This window comes from Leucoraja erinacea, chromosome 31, assembly GCF_028641065.1.
Source record: "Leucoraja erinacea ecotype New England chromosome 31, Leri_hhj_1, whole genome shotgun sequence".
Taxonomy (NCBI): domain Eukaryota; kingdom Metazoa; phylum Chordata; class Chondrichthyes; order Rajiformes; family Rajidae; genus Leucoraja; species Leucoraja erinaceus.
This window is the reverse complement of record NC_073407.1, coordinates 4,474,579-4,492,944: the sequence shown is the minus strand read 5'-3', so window position 1 is coordinate 4,492,944 and position 18,366 is coordinate 4,474,579. Positions and strand designations below refer to the sequence as shown.

The 18,366-nt window shown below is 48.3% G+C and overlaps 1 protein-coding gene across 3 annotated transcripts in view; it reads left to right on the top strand.

Annotated features, from left to right (window-relative positions):
• Window positions 1-18,366, top strand: part of ralgps1 (Ral GEF with PH domain and SH3 binding motif 1) — a 679,800-nt gene that overhangs the window by 562,477 nt on the left and 98,957 nt on the right. For all 3 annotated transcript variants that reach the window (XM_055659791.1, XM_055659790.1, XM_055659792.1), the window contains one exon: window positions 5,570-5,637. In XM_055659791.1, coding sequence (XP_055515766.1) covers window positions 5,570-5,637 — 68 coding nt within the window. The remainder of the gene's footprint in view (window positions 1-5,569; window positions 5,638-18,366) is intronic.

The window sequence follows — 18,366 nt, the reverse complement described above, 5'->3', positions numbered from 1 at the left end:
CCAACCATCTGAGTCTTGCATTAAATACAAAGCATGAAAAGAAACGCAATGTCCCAGGGATACACGGCCAGGCCGGGAATGTCAGTTGGAAGTTAGAGCCTGAAATATTAATGCCTGAAGAAGGGTCCCGACCCAAAACGTAGCCTGTCCCGCTGAGTTACTCCTGCACTTTGTGTACTGTTATATTAATTCCTCTCTTCCACATTTATCCACTGTTGTTTGTTATAGGAGTTAGCTGCCGGGAGATAGGCTTGAGAAAAAAGTCGTTGCAGATGCTGGTTTACAAAAAAGACACAATGTAGTGGAGTAATTCAGCGGTCAGGCAGCATCTCAGGAGAACATGGCTAGGCGACGTTCTGGGTCAGGACCCTTCTTCATACTGATTATAGCGGGGAGGAGAGAAAGCTGGTAGTGAGCTTGGCAGGTGGGAGAAGCGTGGAGGCCAGATCGTTGGACAAAGGCCAGAGATTAAAAGCCAAAAGGTAGTGAGATGAGAAGAGAAAGAGAGAAGAGGCATGATCTTATAGAGGCGTACAAAATCATGAGAGGAATAGATCGGGTAGACGCACAGAGCCTCTTGCCCATAGAGAGCGTACAAAATCATGAGAGGAATAGATCGAGGGGTAGACGCACAGAGCCTGGTGGCCATGGAACGAGAGTATGGCAACGTTTAAGAAACGTTAGAAGGTTAAGAACCAGTTTAGGGAAATGGACCAAACACAGGCAGGGAGTGAAGACATTGAATTAAAATAGGTACAAGGAGGTAATTCCCCTGAGCCAGCACCGCCATAACCTCGTTATCAATATTGCACAGTTTTGGTCATGGGAAATGGTGGGCCACATGGAAGAGACGGTTCAGCTGCCGGATGTCAGGACTGTCTTAGTTGAGGCAAGGTTTACTCTCTGGAATTTAAAAGATTTAAGAAACTTAGGGGTTGGAGAGATGCAGGAAGATTGTTCATGTTGGGGAAGTAGGACAAGGGGTTTGGAGGGGGAAATGGAAAACCCAAAGAAGAACAGAGAGGCGGGAACTAGTGCCACAGACATTGACCATAGAAATATTTAAGGTACATGTGGCCCTTGAGGAGGGGATCAGGGGGTATGGGCCCTTCGGGAGCCATGCACCATGCCATTCATTGTGATAAGGGCTGATCGTCCCCACCTAATCAATAACCTGTGCCTGCTTTCTCCACATATCCCTTGATTTCACTAGCCCCTAGAGCTCTATCTAACTCACTTAAATCCATCCAGTGATTTGGCCTCCACTGCCCTCTGTGGCAGGGAATTCCACAAATTCACAACTCTCTGGGTGAAAAAGTTTTTTCTCGCCTCAGTCTTAAATGTCCCCCCCCTTTATTCTAAGACTGTGGCCCCTGGTTCTGGAATCGCCCAACATTGAGAACATTATTCCTGCATCTAGCTTGTCCAGTCCTTTTATAATTTTATATGTTTCTATAAGATCCACCCTCATCTTTCTAAACTCCAGTGAATAGAGGGGACATGTTGGTCGGTGTGGGCAAGATGGGCCGAAGGGCCTGTGTCCACACTGTGTGACTATCACTCTGAATGTGAAGCCAGGGAAAGGGATATGGATGGAAGGGGATCGGGCAAGGGGAGAGGGTTGTGACTGGAGAATTCAATGTTCATAGCGTGAGGTTGTAAACTACCAAGTGGAACAAGAGAAGGGAGCAACTGCAGATTCTGGTTTAAACCGAAGGTAGACAAAAAAAGATGGAGGAACTCAGCGGGTGGGTCAGGCGGCATCTCTCGAGAAGAGGAATGGGCGACATTTCGGGTCTCGAAGGATCTTGACCCGAAACGTCACCTAATCCTCCTCTCCAGAGATGCTGCTTGTCTTGCTGAGTTACTCCAGCATTTTGTGTCTAACTTAGGTCCACTTTAGGTCTAAAAATATAGAATAGACTTGATGTTGCACGGGAAAATGCAGAGACCCAGTTCCCTGAGTTTATAGTCATAGTCACACAGTGTGGTCACAGGCCCTCCGACCCAACTTGCCCACACCGGACAACATGCCCCATCTACACTAGTCCCACCTGCCTGCATTTAGCCCATATCCCTCCAAACATGTCCAATCCATGCACCTGTCTTTCTCAAACGTTGCGATAGTCCCTGCCTCAACTACCTCCTCTGGAAGCTCATCCCATATCCCCACCACCCTTTGTGTGAAAAGGTTACCCCTCAGATTCCTATAATATCTTTCCTCCTTCACCTTGAACCGATGTCCTCTGGTTCCCGATTCCCCTACTCTGGCCAGGAGACTCTGTGCATCTACCTGAGTTTGATGACAGGTTTGGAGGGGGTGAAGGTTGAGTTGTACTCCATGAACAACAGCCTGCCATGCGTGTGCTTATTGTCCAAGTAGTCCAGTGCAGAGTGGAGAGCCAGGGAGGTTGCATTGCTCGTTGACCTTGTAGACAAATTGTAGTTGATCCAGGTCCCAGTGATGGATGGTTGTACAAGAGGGCTCATCAAATCTGCCTCCACATTTCAGAGTTTCTCCTTCACCCTCTTGAAAGGCTTGGATAGAGTGGATGTGGAGAGGATGTTTCCACCAGGGTTAGAGACTATGGCCTCTAGTCATAGCCTCAGAATTAGAGGATGTTCCTTTAGGAAGGAGATGAGGAGGAATTTCTTTAGTTAGAGGGTGGGTGATTTTGTGGAATTCACAGAAGGCTGTGGAGGCCAAGTCAATGGATATATTTAAGGCAGAGATGGATAGATTCTTGATTAGTACGGGTGTCAGTGGTTATGGGGAGCAGAGGAGAATGGGGATAGGTGAGAGAGAGATCAGCCATGATTGAATGGCGGAGTAGACTTGATGATTCAAATGGCCTAATTCTGCTCCTATCACTTATGACCTTATGGCCTTAAACCATCGCCTCCACTCCCTGATGTGACGATTTGTGGATGAGGCACCAAGCGGCCAACTCTGCCCTCTCAGGGGAACATTAACGTTCCCATGGCATTGCTTTGAAGGTTTTCCCTTCGTGTACAGGCCAGATTTTGTCCTTGTTCCAACATCCATTGAAGAACACAGAGGTCCGTTCATTCTTACCCTTTTCAATCTTCCAGTACACAAATTAGCTGCCGTGCAGCCTGCCCATTGCACCCTGGATATACAGTTAAACTACTTCATTGATTTACTTTAGTTTAGTTTAGAGATACAGCGTAGAATCAGGCCCTTCGGCCCACCAAGTCTGCACTGGCCGGCGATCCCCGCACATTAACACTATCCTACACACACTTGGGACAATTTGCACTTATACCTAACCAGTTAATCTACAAACCAGCACATCTTTGGAGTGTGGGGGGAAACGGAAGATCTCGGGAAAAAAACCACGCGGTCGCGGGAAGAACGTACAAACTCCGTACAGGCAGCACTCGTAGTCGGGATCGAACCCGGGTTTTCCCGCGCTGTAAGGCAGCAAATAAACCGCTGCGCCACCGTGCCGCCCCAATAAGTCTCTTATTGAAACTTACTGAAAATTGAATGGGTTGGATACAGTGAATGTTTCCACTAGTGGAAGAGTCTAGGACCAGTGGCCACAGCCTCAGAATAACAGGACGTACCTTTAGAAAGGATATGAGGGGGAATTTCTTTAGTCAGAGGGTGGTGAATCTGTGGAATATTTCACCATAGACGGCTGTGAAGGCCACGTCATTGGATAGTTTTAAGGCGGAGATTGACAGATTATTAATTAGTATGAGTGTCAGGGGTTATGGGGAGAAGGCAGGTGAATAAGGTTAGGAAGGAAAGATAGATTGAATGGTGGATCTGCGCGGTATATCTACTCTTTTCATCTAATGATTTTGTGAGGAAAAAATCTCTTGGAAATAGATCAATGATGGTTCAATAGTGCTTTATTTGTCACAAGCGCAATGGTACGGTGAAACTATTTGTGCAAATATTCCACGTGCGGGCGACGACATGCTTTGCCGCCGCCATTCAAAGTCCAAAGTCGCGCTCGATGTACTGGAGCAGTCCCCGTGAAGCGACGTCCCTCACCTCACCTCGCCCGGCCATCTTCGTGTCCCAGGGGCGCCTCCTGCAGCCGACCTTGAAGGCGCTGGAAGCATTACCACAGTTCACCTTCCTAAAGGGCCTGTCCCATTTTCCCGAGTTACTCACAAATTCTCCTGAGTTTTCCCCTTGATCCAAACTCGGAGAATGTCCGTAGCAAGTCCGTAGGAGGCCGTAGATATATCGAAGCGGCTCGTAATGCCCGCCGTAGGTACTCGGGGCATTAGGTAAATTGGGACGTTTTTTCCAGCATGACAAAAAAGTCCACGAGTAAAAAGATAGTCGGGAGGAGGAGTTCGTAGATCACAAAAATCTTGATTTTTTTTTTAAGGTCCTTTCAACTCGTCAGCGGACTCGGGAAAGTGGGACAGGCCCTTAACGTCTTAACTTGTTCCTCACGTCCGGCGCCTCCAGCTCTCTCCCGGTTACGCCAACCGACGAGCCTTTGATAGATCAATTTAGATTTGATAGTTTGCTTGTATGTATGGAGCCTTTGGGCGGGTCACCGGTTCCACCGACCGAACATCCTTCAGGCAATTACTGGTTACGCTGACACGACGAGTCCAATGAAACAATTGTGCTAGAAAGTCAGTCGTAAAGATAGCCATTAGCCATCACCATTAGCCACGTATACCTTCTTGTCCAAAACAAATTGTTTCACCTTGAATTGTGAATGATACAAATCATGAAAGATCACAAATCAACAAATCAAAGCAAGAAACTGGAGAAAATTGTGGACGTAGCCCAGACTATCGCACTAATCAATCTCCCTTCCGCAGCTCTATGCCTGTAGCTCGTAATAATCAGTTGGTTCTGCTTGGTCTCCCTGGGGTTTGAGGAGTGTTTTACTGAATTATTATTATTAAAACACCAAGTGCCACAACACCAGGATAATCACCCAACTGAGAAAACCAAGCCCAGTGCCAAAGTTGTATCTAAACTACCTGTACACACTTATGCTGTCGGACAATAAGTAACTTTATATTCAGTAATAAGCTGTTAACAAGCACATACGCTAGCAGTTTAACCAAGAATCCTCATCCCAATGCCACATAGGAATCTAAAAATGGTTTTACTATGGGACGACAAAAACTAGACATGTAGATGCCAGTATATTATCGGGTTATCAGCTCCCTCAGTCTGAAGAAGAGACTTGATCTGAAACGTCATTTATCCCTTCTCTCCAGACATGCTGCCTGTCCCGCTGAGTTACTCCAGCATTCTGTGTCTATCTTCCTTCACTGGTGTGTCATTGTGTTAGACCGACGGCACCTCGGGGAGGCTCAACAGTTAGGTCTGGCATCCCAGAACCACTCCCCCCCTGACCCTCCATCAAACTACCGTAGCCTCGCAGTTTCAAAGTCCAGCATATGTTTTTGCAATCGATGTACTTTTGAGAAATAGTGAGCTTCATGCCTGGTCCTGAGAGATGTTTCTATTTTGTTGTCTGTGATCACTGTGTCAACTTCACTGACACCTTGTGTATTGTTTCTCTCCCTCTCTCTCTCCTTCCCCCCCGAATTGCAGGTTATCCTTGAAGATAGAAGCGGGGAACAGTTCCCCTCGTTTGGTCTCGTCCAGAGAGGAGCTCGCAGGTACGTGAAGGATTTAGCAAATGTCCCGCTGTTGTGTAGCTTTGGCTGCAGCTCTGACGTAACCATGGCACCCGTGAAGTTGTACATTGCACTTGGCACCCCCCAAGTAGCAGGAAATACACACACTGTCACTTCAACGGGTTCCGCCTGCTTTATTTATTAGAATTCCTGAGTTCCACTAGTCAGATTAGTTCCAACTAGCATCAGCATGATTGAAGCAGGCAAGGCTGAGCCATGCGTGCAACAGGCCTGTGTTTCTTTGCAGTCCCTGACAGTTCTCGGAAGCTTTTTATGACGTGCAGGGTACACAATGTTCTGAATAGCATGCTCCAGCCTTTCCTGGAGCCTTTTCTGGCCCTGTTGGAAGACATTTTGACAGGCTGGGTTGAAAGTCTCTGCAGGACTCAATAAAGGCAAAGCAATGGTTCAATGGACTTTATTTGTCACACGTGCAACTGCGCGGTGAAATTCTTTATTGCATATTTAGACATGTGGGCACCGCCATATTTTGGCGTCGTTATTCAAAGTCTAAAGTCTGGTCGGTCCGCGCACTCGATGTACTGGAGCAGTTCCCACAAACCGACTCCTATAATAACAATAATAATACATTTTATTTATGGGCGCCTTCCAAGAGTCTCAAGGACACCTTACAAAAATTTAGCAGGTAGAGGAAAAACATGTAAGGGGAATGAAATAAATAGTAGAGACATGACTAGTACACAAATTAAAGACAGAATTCAATTCAAAACACAGATTAATGCACAGATGAAAAGGGAGGGGGACGTGGGGCTAAGGATAGGCAGAGGTGAAGAGATGGGTCTTGAGGCGGGACTGGAAGATGGTGAGGGACACGGAATTGCGGATCAGTTGGGGGAGGGAGTTCCAGAGCCTGGGAGCTGCCCCGGAGAAGGCTCTGTCCCCAAAACTGCGGAGGTTGGACTTGTGGATGGAGAGGAGACCGGTTGATGTGGATCTGAGGGACCGTGAGGGTTGGTAGGGGGAGAGGAGGTCAGTGAGATATGGGGGGGCCAGATGGTGGAGGGCTTTGTAGGTGAGGACCAGGATTTTGTAGGTGATCCGGTGGGAGATGGGAAGCCAGTGAAGTTGTTTGAGGACTGGAGTGATGTGATGCCAGGATTTGGTGTGGGTGATGAGTCGGGCGGCTGCGTTCTGGACCGGTTGGAGTCGGTTGATGTAGGTGGAGCTGATGCCAAGGAGAAGTGAGTTGCAATAGTCCAGTTGGGAGGAGATGAAGGCATGGATGAGTTTTTCAGCAGCGGGAGGTGTGAGAGAGGGTCTGAGTTTGGCGATGTTGCGGAGATGAAAGAAGGAGGTTTTAATGACATGGCGGATGTGAGGCTCAAGGGAGAGGGTGGAATCAAAGATCACGCCAAGGTTGCGGGCCTGAGGAGATGGGGAGACAGTGGTGCCGTCGATGGTGAGAGTGGGGTTATTGATTTTGCTGAGTGTGGATTTGGAGCCTATGAGGAGGAATTCTGTCTTATCGCTGTTGAGTTTGAGGAAGTTATGTTGCATCCAGGTTTTTATAGCTGACAAACAGGACTTGATATGGGAGAGGGGTTGTGGGGGGATTTGGTGCCGAGGTAGATCTGGGTGTCATCGGCGTAACAGTGGAAGTCCAGGTTGAAGTGGCAGAGTATCTGACCAAGGGGGAGGACGTAGATGATGAAGAGGAGGGGGCCGAGTACGGAGCCTTGGGGAACGCCTTGAGTGACTGTGGCTGTAGCAGAGGTGTGGTTGTGGAGAGAGATGAAGTGGGATCTGTTGGAAAGGTAGGAACGGAGCCAGCTGAGTGCAGAGCCTTCAATGCCGAGATCTTTGAGTCTGGTGAGCAGGGTGTTATGGTTCACTGTATCGAAGGCTACGCTCAGGTCGAGGAGGATGAGGATGTTGAGGGAACCAGTGTCAGCAGAGGTGAGGAGGTCGTTGAGGACTTTGAGGAGAGCAGTTTCTGTGCTATGGAGGGGGCGAAAGCCAGATTGGAGGGGTTCAAGTAGGTTATACGCAAGGAGGTGGGAATGAAGTTGCGACGCAACGATACGCTCCAGGGTTTTTGAAAGAAAGGGGAGGTTTGAGATTGGGCGGTAGTTAATGAGAGAGGAGGGATCAAGACCAGGTTTCTTTAAGATTGGTGTAACAGCAGCAGTTTTGAAAGCGGAGGGGACAATTCCTTGGGACAATGAGGAGTTGAAGAGATTAGTGAGGTAGGGGCAGAGAACGGGGAGGCAGGACTTCAGCAGGGGAGTGGGGAGAGGGTCGAGGGAGCAGGTAGTGGGTTTGGAAGAGCTGATGAGTTTGGAGATTTCAATAGGGGTGACCAGGTCAAACTGGGAGAGGAAGCAGTGTGGAGGAGGGGTAAGGAGGTCAGTGGAGATGTTGAAAGGAGGGGCCTTGGTTGGTGGTGGAGTACATGCTGGGGAGTCGGGTACAGGGGATAAAGATTGATAGATGGTGCTGATTTTATCAGCGAAAAAGGGGAGGAATGAGTTGCAGAGATCCGGAGTAGAGGTAGGGAGAGTGTTGGCTCGAGGCTTGAGGAGGTTGCCCACTGTGGAGAAGAGGGTTCTGTGGTTTAGGCAGGGATCGGTGAATATGGAGGAGAGGTAGGCAGATTTTGCAGCAATGAGGGCATCTTTGTAATCAGTGAGGTGGAGTTTGTAAGCTTCAAGGTGGACTGTGAGAGATGATTTCTTTGTGAGTCATTCAAGTCGGCGACCAGTCTGTTTCAGTTTACGAAGTGCAGGTGTGTACCAGGGTGAAGATGTGTTGAAAGTTACGGTTCTTGTTTTGACTCTCCTATCTCCTCTCCTCTCCTCTCCCGGCCATCCTTGTGTCCCGGGAGCGCCTCCTGCAGCCGAACTACGGGCCTTTGCTCCTCACGTCCGGCGTCTCCAGCTCCCTCCCGGTTCCTGGTTATGCCGACCGACGAGCCTTCGTGCGAGTTACCGACCCATCTGACCAACCTTTGGTTGTGCTCCATGGTCTGATGAGGCTTCGGGTGGGCTGCCGGTGATTCCGTTTGCCGAGCCTTTTGGTGGGCCCCACCGACCGACGAGCTTTTGGATGGGGCCCCGTGGTCTGACCAGCCCTCGGGCAGGGTCCCTGCGACCGACGAGGCTTCAGGCGGGGTCCCTACAACCGAGGAGGCTTCGGGGCTTCCGTGTGGGCGCCTCGGGAAAGAATCCACAAAGAAAAGCAAGTTGGTTTACTTATTGTGGAATGCTTTGCTGGGTAGTTTAGTTTATGAATGAATGAATGTATGATGAATGATGAATGAATGAATGAATGAAATGAATGTATGATTGAATGAATGTATGAATGAATGAATGAATGCATGAATTAATGTATGAATGAATGAATGACTGCAGATCCACTTCTAGGACCAGCATTTAGCCCGTTATAATTTTTGCTTGCTTGCTTTCTGATGACTGTGAGCGCGAGTCATCTTGTGCAGCTTTCCCCAGGGCATGTGTCAGCCTCTTCCGAAGCCTGGTTGGGGAATTCTGGACTAACCACCATGTGCCCATCACCATCTTCCTCCCTCCCTCCCCCCACCTCCCCACACACCGGTGATTGAGTCACCCCGTGGAAAGTGCGGATTCAAGTCAACACACCAACAAAATATTCGTCTAGACAGCTTTAAATTTCCAGACAACCGAAACAACTTCATGCGGTTGGAAAAGCGAACTGCCTTCTGCTGCAGTGGTGGGAGCGCTGGGGAAAGAGGGAGTTTGCGGAGCTGTCATATTTCACCTCATGGATGTTCAGCTTCCTGATCAATTAAGTTGACCTCGGAGGCCCTGGTTGTGTAATAGATATCAGTTGGAGCACCTGTGGCCACTTAGCCCACTGTGTGATTCATTGCTAAATCGGCCCCAAACATTTTTTGCACATCGTACAGTTTAAGGAACATTCAGTTTAAAAAGACGGTCACAGTTTAAGAATAAGGAGGAAGGCCATTTAGATGAGGAAAAACCTTTTCACCCAGAGAGTTGTGAATCTGTGGAATTCTCTGAGGGCCAATTCGCTGGATGTTTTCAAGAGAGAGTTAGATTTCGCACTTAGGGCTAACAGAATCAAGCGATATGGGGAGAAAGTCAGAACGGGGTACTGATTGTGGATGATCAGACATGATCATACATGATCAGACATGAATGGTGGTGTTAGCTCGAAGGTCAGCTACTCCTGCACCTATTGTCTATGTTTCTATCTTTTGTCTGTGTACCTATAGCCTTGCGCACCTTCCATGGCTCCCGCCTCTACTGCAGTCCATCGAGAAGACACGGCTCTCAACATACAATATGTAGGGGGAGGCAGAGAGCGTGCAGATGATTCACAGCCCTCACTGCCTCTCTGACCTTCCCTCCTCCCCCCTCCAACAGGCATTGACACCACAGGTGGGACGATAGACTGGCCTCAACACTGCAGCCACATTCAGTTCAGTTCAGTTCATTGTCATGTGTTCTGAGGTACAGTGAAAAGCTTTTGTTGCAAGCTAACCAGAGAGACAAAACATGATTACAATCAAGCCATCCACAATGTACATGATAAGATAACCAAAAATTCACATTGAGGAGTTAGACAGGATAGGACAGGTTTGGAGGGATATGGACCAGGCACAGGCAGGTGGGACTAGTGTAGCTGGGACATGTTGGCCGGTGTGGGCAAGTTGGGCCGAAGGGCCTATTTCCACATTGTATCACTCTGACTCTATGAGGCAACTGAACCATCCCACGAACAATTAAAGAGCGGTCCTGGACAACTATCTACATCATTGGAGACCTATCTTTGATCGGATTTTACTGGACTTTATCTTGCACTAAATGTTATTTCCTTTATCATGTATCTGTACACTGTGGACGGCTCGATTGTAATCATGTATTGTCTTCCCGCTGACTGGTTTGCACGCAACAATTTTTTTTCACTGTACCTTGGTACACGCAATAATAAACTAAACTCAAAATTATTAATTGCTAAGTTGCTCCAAATGGTTTGCACATCAGCCTGGGGTAATTTGGCAGGTGTGGACTGTAAAGGGCCTGTCCCACTTGGCCGTCATTTACGTGACGGGCCGGAAGTGACTGACGTGCAACGGTCGCGTGCATCGTCACCCGGCATCACGCGCCTTCAAATATTTTATCTGCTCCGCTAGTAGAATTAGTCAGCGTATTGACATCAATTGTTAAGTGAAACATTGATGAAATTATTGTTTGCTGGAAAAATTCATTTACTTTTAAACTTTTTGAATTACTCCCAACAAACACAACATTGTATTCCAGTCTAGAATTTGAAGGTTTGAACCCAGCTTAAGAATTAGTTTGCAAATTGTTTTTAAAATGGTGCTAGTAAAATTGTTGGTGGTTATTTAAAATAAAAAGCTAATTTGGTTACTAGTGTTCTTTTAGGATATAAAATCTGTGATCCGGACCTGGATGTTAACTTTTGATACATCCTTAACTAAGGATGTTTCAAAAATAGTTATTAAGGTGTTACTCTGAAGGCATTACTCTGAAAGCGTTGATGCTTACGGCGTAATTATTTTCTCATTGTGGCCGACTGCGTATGGGCGGCGCGCAACGGCGCATGGTTACGTAAGGTGGCGTAATCGTGCGTCACCATGCGCTACACGTATGTAAGCGATACGCCACGCCGGTGGTGTGCGAAGATTTCGTGCAGTACAAAATCCTGGAGCGCCGCGCGATACCGCTCGTAACTCCATACTCATCCACGCCTCTCCCGCGCTACCCGCACACTACCCGTCCGTCACAACGCAACGACCACATTTTTGGAGGTCGCGTAATGGCGCGCAAATGACGGCCAAGTGGGTCAGGCCCTTAAGTCTTTTCTCACCTTCCTCCTATGCAGGTCATTGCTTGCAATACGATTACCACTGTACCATTTACAGCATGGAATCGCTTGCTGAGATATCATGGGTTACAATGTGGAAACAGGCCCTTCATCTCAACTTCCGCACTCTGACCAACATGTCCCATCTACACTAGTCCCACCTGCCCTTGTTTATCCCATACCCCTCTAAACCTATTCTATTAATGTTTAGTTTAGAGATAGAGAGTGGAAATAGGTACTTTGGCCCATCAAGTCCACGCCGACCAGCGATCCCCGCATACTAACACTATCACTACACACACACACTAGGAACAATTTACAATTATACCAAGCCAATTATCCTACAAACCTGTACGTCTTCGGAGTACGGCTTAAATGTTGCGCTAGTACCTGCCTCAACTACCTCCTCTGGCAACTCGTTCCATACACCCACCAACCTTTGTGTAAAAAAGTTACCCCTCAGGTTCCTATAAAAACCTTTCTCCAGCCTCTAGTGTGTGTAAAATAGTGTTAGCGTGCGGGGATCGCTGGCCAGTACGGACTCAGTGGGCTGAAGGGCCTGTTTCCGCACTGTATCTCTGAACTAAACTAAACTAAGCAATGTGATCATTACCGAGATGTCTGATCTTGTCTGTGGCAGTTTTCAGGCACCACTCGAGACTAATTGAGGGGACAATGAGACACCGGGGACCTCGTTTGTGAATAGCGTCCTTTCAAGATTGCAGCAAATCTGCTGACACAACAGTTTTAGCGCGTGGAAATGATTTTTTAAAAATGATCTTTCTATTTCTGATGAGGACTAGCTAGGGAGGGATGCCAAAGGCGAGGAGAAAAGGTAATATTGTGGTTGTCAGGGAACACAGACTGTTAATTAACCTCTTTCAACTTCAACTCCTGCAAGCTGCCTTCCAGATATATTAATCCTTTATCAATATACAACCCTACAAACCTAAACACACACACACACACACACAGGTGAGTTCTGTCCCTCTCCACCTTCCATTTACCACACTAGGCATTTTTCCAGTTTGAGGACTGAAAGAGTTTTTAAGGTTGAGTTGCGCGGTGAATACATTTAGCGGGAAGTGCAAGATGTCTTTCAATAATTAACCATTACACAGCTGTATCCAACTTCTCTCTCTCTCCCTCCCTTTCTCTCTCCCCTTCTCTCCCTCCCAGTTTCTCTCTCCCTACTTTCTCCTTTTGCTCTCCCCATTTCTCCCTCCCCCTTCTCCTTCCCTCTTTCATCTACCCCCTTTCCTCCCCCTCTTTTCTCTAACCCCTCCTACTGCCTTCACTCTCCCCTTTATTTTTCCTCTTCTCCCCTTTCTCTCTCCTCCTTTCTCTCACTCCCTTTCTCTTTCTCTCTCCCCTTTCTCTCTCTCTCCCCCTTGCTTTCTCCCACTTTCTCTCTCTCCCTTTCTCTCTTCCCTCCCCCCCCCTTTCACTCCCATTTTATCTCCCCTTTCTTAACCCCTTTATCTCCCCTTTGTCTATACCCCCCCTTCATCCTTTCTCCCCCCCCCCTTTTTCTCTCCCCCTTTCTCTTTTCTCCCTTTGTCTCCCCTCCCATTTTCTCTCCCTCATTTGTCTCCCCCCCTCTTTTTACCCTTCTCCCCCCCTTCTTTCACTCCCCCCTTTCTCTCCGACCCCCGCTTTCATGCTCTTCCCTCTCCCCAATTCCCCTATCCCTCCATTCTTTTCTCCTCCTCTCTTCGCTCTCCCTTTCTCTCTCTCTCTCTCTCCCTCTCTCTCTCTCTCTCTCTCTCTCTCTCTCTCTCTCTCTCTCTCTCTCTATCCCTTCTCCCTCTCTCTCTCTCTCTTCCCCCTATCTCTCTTCCCATTCACTCTCCCTCTCTCTGACTTCCCTCTCCCTCTCCGTCATTCTCTCCCTCACTCTCTCTCTCTTTCAACTGTCACCTCCACTTTTGAGGCAGGTCACAGCTGCTAATTAACCTACAGACCCGCACGTCTTTGGGTTGTGGGAGGAGACCAGAGCACCCAGTGGAAACCCACGTGGTGATAGGGAGAACGTGCAAACTCCACACCGACAGTACCCGAGGTCAGGATCCAGTCAGGAACATGGAGGGGAAAAGTTTAGAGGGATATAAGCCAAATGCGGGCAGGTGGAACTAGTATAGTTGGGTCATCTTGGTTGGCATGGGCAAATTGGGCTGAAGGGCTAGTTTCCCCGCTGGAAACACAGAAACTCCATGACTATGACTCTACTTATAACACAAACCCTCCGGACCGGATCACATCCTTGTGAATCTTTTCTGAATCCTTAATGACATCCTTCCTGAATTTTATTTTGCACTAAACGTTATTCCCTCCATCGTGTATCTGTACACTGTGGATGGCTCGATTGTTTGGCGATCAGAACTCCGGAGAATACTCCAAGTGTGGTCTCACTCGTATTTTGTACAGATGTAACATGATGTCCCAAGTGTACAAGATGGGGTTGAGATTGAGTAGGATGGATGTGTACACATTGTTTAGAAGAATGAGAGGTGAACATCTTGGCACTTGCATGAATTGAGTGGATATTTTTCCCTGATGAAGGAAACTGGAACTAGTTACATCATACCAGAATAGTTGTGGGCAGCACAGTGGTAGAGTTGCTGCCCCACAGCGCCAGTGACCCGGGTTCGATCGTGACTACGGGTGATGTCTATGTGGAGTTTGTACGTTCTCCCTGTGACCGCGTGGGTGTCCTCCAGGTTCCTCCCACGTTACAAAGAGGCAAAAGTTTCTAGTTTAATTGGCTTCTTTAAACTAAATTAAACTAAACAGATGCGCCGTAGAATGCATTTTATCAGCATGCATCTCAAAGTACTTTGGGAACAGCTCCATCCAAGACCATAAGAAAACATGGACCCAGACCAAAAATTGTGGACGCTGCCCAGACCATCACACAAACCAACCTCCCTTCAATTGACGTCATTTACACCTCACGCTGCCTCGACAAGGCCAGCAGCATAATCAAGGACGAGTCGCACCTTGGCCACTCCCTCTTCTCCCCTCCCCCATCAGGCAAGAGACACAGAAGTGTGAAAACGCACACCTCCAGATTCAGGGACCGTTTCTTCCCAGTTATTATCAGGCAACAGAACCATCCTATCACCAACTGGAGAGACCTCCCTCTCACTGGAGACCCTCGGACTATCTTTAATTGGACTTTACTGAATTTTATTTTGCACTAAACGTTATTCCCCTCATCATGTATCTGTACGGTGGATGGCTCGATTGTAGTTGTTCCGCTGACTAGTTAGCACGCAACACTGTACCTCAGTACACGTGACAATAAACTAAACTGATCGAAAGTTGGACACAGACTACTGGACCCAATGGAGACCTCTCACTCCCTTGAAAATCCTCTTGTGGAAGCCATTATTACCATAAGATAGACACAAAATGCTGGAGTAACTCAGCGGGTCAGGCAGCATCACTGGAATACAGTATCTGAAGAAGGGTCTCAACCCGAAACATCACCCATCCCTTCTCTCCAGAGTTGCTGCCTGACCTGCTGAGTTTCTCCTGCATTTTGTGTCGATCTTTGGTGTAAAGCAGCATCTGTACTTCCTTCCTACACACATCTATTCTCCATTCCCATGTACAGACAGTCTTCAGAAAGAGAGCAGGTCACAAAACAGAACTTTATTCAGTTAGTTTTAATCCAGCCAAATTGCCGTGACTTTTTTTTTAATCCTTTGGGGGGAAAGGAAAGAAGCAGAGAGTTATAATCGTACGTGAGCAAGGAGCGCGGAAAAAAAAATACTCGGCCAACCCACACAAAAATCAGGCCTCAGAGTCCAATCTGCACAAGATGAATGTTTAGCAGGGTTTATAAACACGTGGATGGAGCCAACCATGTCTTTCTCTGAGGTCACATTCAGTAAGAGGAGGAACTGAGGCCAGGGAAAGACAGTGGTCACACAAGCGTGTTTGGTTAGAGAACAGGAGGCGAATTCATGTTTCAATCCTGTGGAAAAAAAACATTGTCTAACAGCGCACAACGAAGCTTTCAGTAGTTCTAGATACGGGTCGTGTCAAAGATAACTCAAATAGACCACAAGCTTTTTCATTTTCGAAATACAGAGCGGAAACAGGTCCTTCGGCCCACCGAGTCCGCGCCGACCAGCGGTCCCCGTGCACTGACACTATCCAACACACTCTCGGGACAATTTACAATTATACCAAGCACATGAACCTACAAACCCGTGTATGTCTTGTGGAGGAAACTGAAGACCTTGGAGAAAGCCCAGGGAGAGCGTGCAAACTCTTAACAGGCAACACCCATAGTTGGGATCGAACCGGGTCTCTGGCGCTGCAAGCGCTGTGAAGCAGCAACTCCACCACTGCACCACTGTGGCCGCCCTTCATGGGAGATGAATCAACGGGAGAATTAATAGGCACTCTTAAAATCGCTTGCATTAAAAGCCAGTGGAATGTGACATCTGTTCATATCATCATTGCTGTGTTCAGCAGAATAACATCAAAATGCAGCAGCCTCCCAAACGTTACAACCTGGTGTGTCCATGCAAGTGCCAGTCTCTGTAAAAGCTTTATGAGGTACATTTGGCCAATGGACATTGCCACGTAATGACTTTGTTACACTCGATTCAGAGAGATAACTTGAGTATTTTACTTCGAATCCACACCAGCCAGCGATCACCCCGTATAGTTTCAAAGGTTTCAATATGCGGCAATTAAGGTACAGTAAATTACCACACAGCCATATGAAAACAAAAGCAACAAGACACACAACTACATAAAAGTTAACACCACAGCGCATTCTCCACATTCCTCACTGTCGGGGCAGTCGAACCATCCGCCGAAGCTCCCGCGTTGGGGTGGTCGAAACTCCCGCGTCTTGGAGTTCCCGATGTCAGTCTCTGACCAGAGACTGCAGGTTCCGTGATGTAAGTTTGCAAGAACCCACAGTCGTATCGCCAAGGTCGATCTCTGGCAAAGGAATCGCCGGCTCCGCGATGTTAAGGTCCCGTAGGCACCCGCGTTGCAGCTCCCAAAAGTTGGTCTCCAGCAGCGGCCACCAACTCCTCGATGTTAGGCCGCAGTGCGGACGGAGATGCGATACGGAAAAATACCGCACCTCCGTCCAGGTAAGAGATTAGAAAAAGTTTTCTAATCTTTCTCCAGACATGTTCTCCAGACATGCTGCCTGACCCGCTGAGTTATTCCGGCACATGGTGTCTTTTCTGACCTGGAGGGCGACTGTTTCTACTGGCGGGACAGACTAACGCTGTGAATATTCGAGTACCCTTTTAGGAATATAATCGGGATTAAGAATTCCACACGGAGAGGTTGGTAGGAATTTTGGAACTCCATTCCCCAGTTGTTTGTTTTGTTTCATTGTAGTCGGGGGGGATAAAGCTGGGAGGCAGTGTACAGATAGAGGATAAAGAGTAAAACTAGTGCAAGACCAATTGGCCAGTAAAGACCAATTAAAGATTGTCTCAGGGTCTCCAATGAGGTTCTCAGCATTGTAGCGCACCAGTTCCATAGACAAAGTCCAAATGTCCGCAATGGGGTAGAGGTGAATCGGACAGTACCCTGGCTTATGGATGGACCATTCAGGAGCCTGATAACAGAGGGGAAGAAGCTGTTCCTGAGTCTGGTGGTGCGCGCTTTCAAGCTTCTGTACCTTCTGCCGGATGGGAGCAGGGAGAAGAAGGAATGACCGGGATGGGACAAGTGTTTGATTGTGTTGGCTGCTATCCTGAGGCAGCGTGAAGTGTCGATGGAGTCAATGGTGGGGTGTCTGGTCTGTGTGACGAACTGGGCCACGTCAACTCAGTGCAATTTCTTGTGGTCTTGGGCTGAGCTGTTCCCAAACCAAGCTGTGAGGCATTCTGACTATGCTTTCTGTGATGCATCTGTGGAAGTTTGTAAGAGTCACTGGAGCCGTGGGGAATTTCGTCAGTCTCCTCAGGAAGCAGAGGCGTTTGTGTGCCGTCTTGGCTGCCTTTTTAATGTGGTTGGTCAACGACAGATCATTGGTAATCTTAACGCCCAAGAACTTGAAGCTCTCAACTATTTCCACATCCGCACCATTGATGGTGTTTGGGGCATGTACTGAGGCGTGTTGAAGTCAATAATGAGCTCCTTCATTATTGAGGGTGAGGCTGCTATCCTGGCACCATGTCACTAAAGGACCTGTCCCACCAGCATGCGATTGCATGCGTCTAGTGTGACCAAACGTGGTCGCTTGAGGCGTACGGCCTCGCGGGGCCGGTCCCAATTCCAACCGCGGAGGCGTATGGAGTTGTGCGGGGCTGGTCCCGACATCATACTCACCAATCAGCTGGGCATGAGGCGGGCCGACTGAATTTGGACGTTGTACTGCGTTGGGTGGTGACGTCATCACGCAACGGCACGCCAGGAGGTGATGTCATCGCGCAATGCCACGCACTAGACATACGACGACGTCAAGACGCTGTGTACGCCCGTCGAGACGCTGCGTATGCCCTCAATGCGCTTGCGGGCCGACAGGCCGTTGGCACGCGGGATTTTCGGACAGTGCGGTTTTCGGAGCCCGCGCGATGTCGGGACCAGCCCCGCACAACTCCATATGCCTCCGCGCTTGGAAGTGGGACCGGCCCCGCGAGTTAGTACGCCTCAAGCGACCACGTTTGGTCGCGCTAGACGCATGCAATCGCATGCTAGTGGGACAGGCCCTTAAGTTCTCTATCTCCTTCCTCAACTCCGTCTTGTCATTGATCATCGTTCAGCCCACCACAGAGGTGGCATCTGCAAACTTATAGATGGAGTTAATGTGTAGGGTGGAACTGCAGACTCTGGTTTAAACCAAAGATAAACACAAAAAGCTGGAGTAACTCA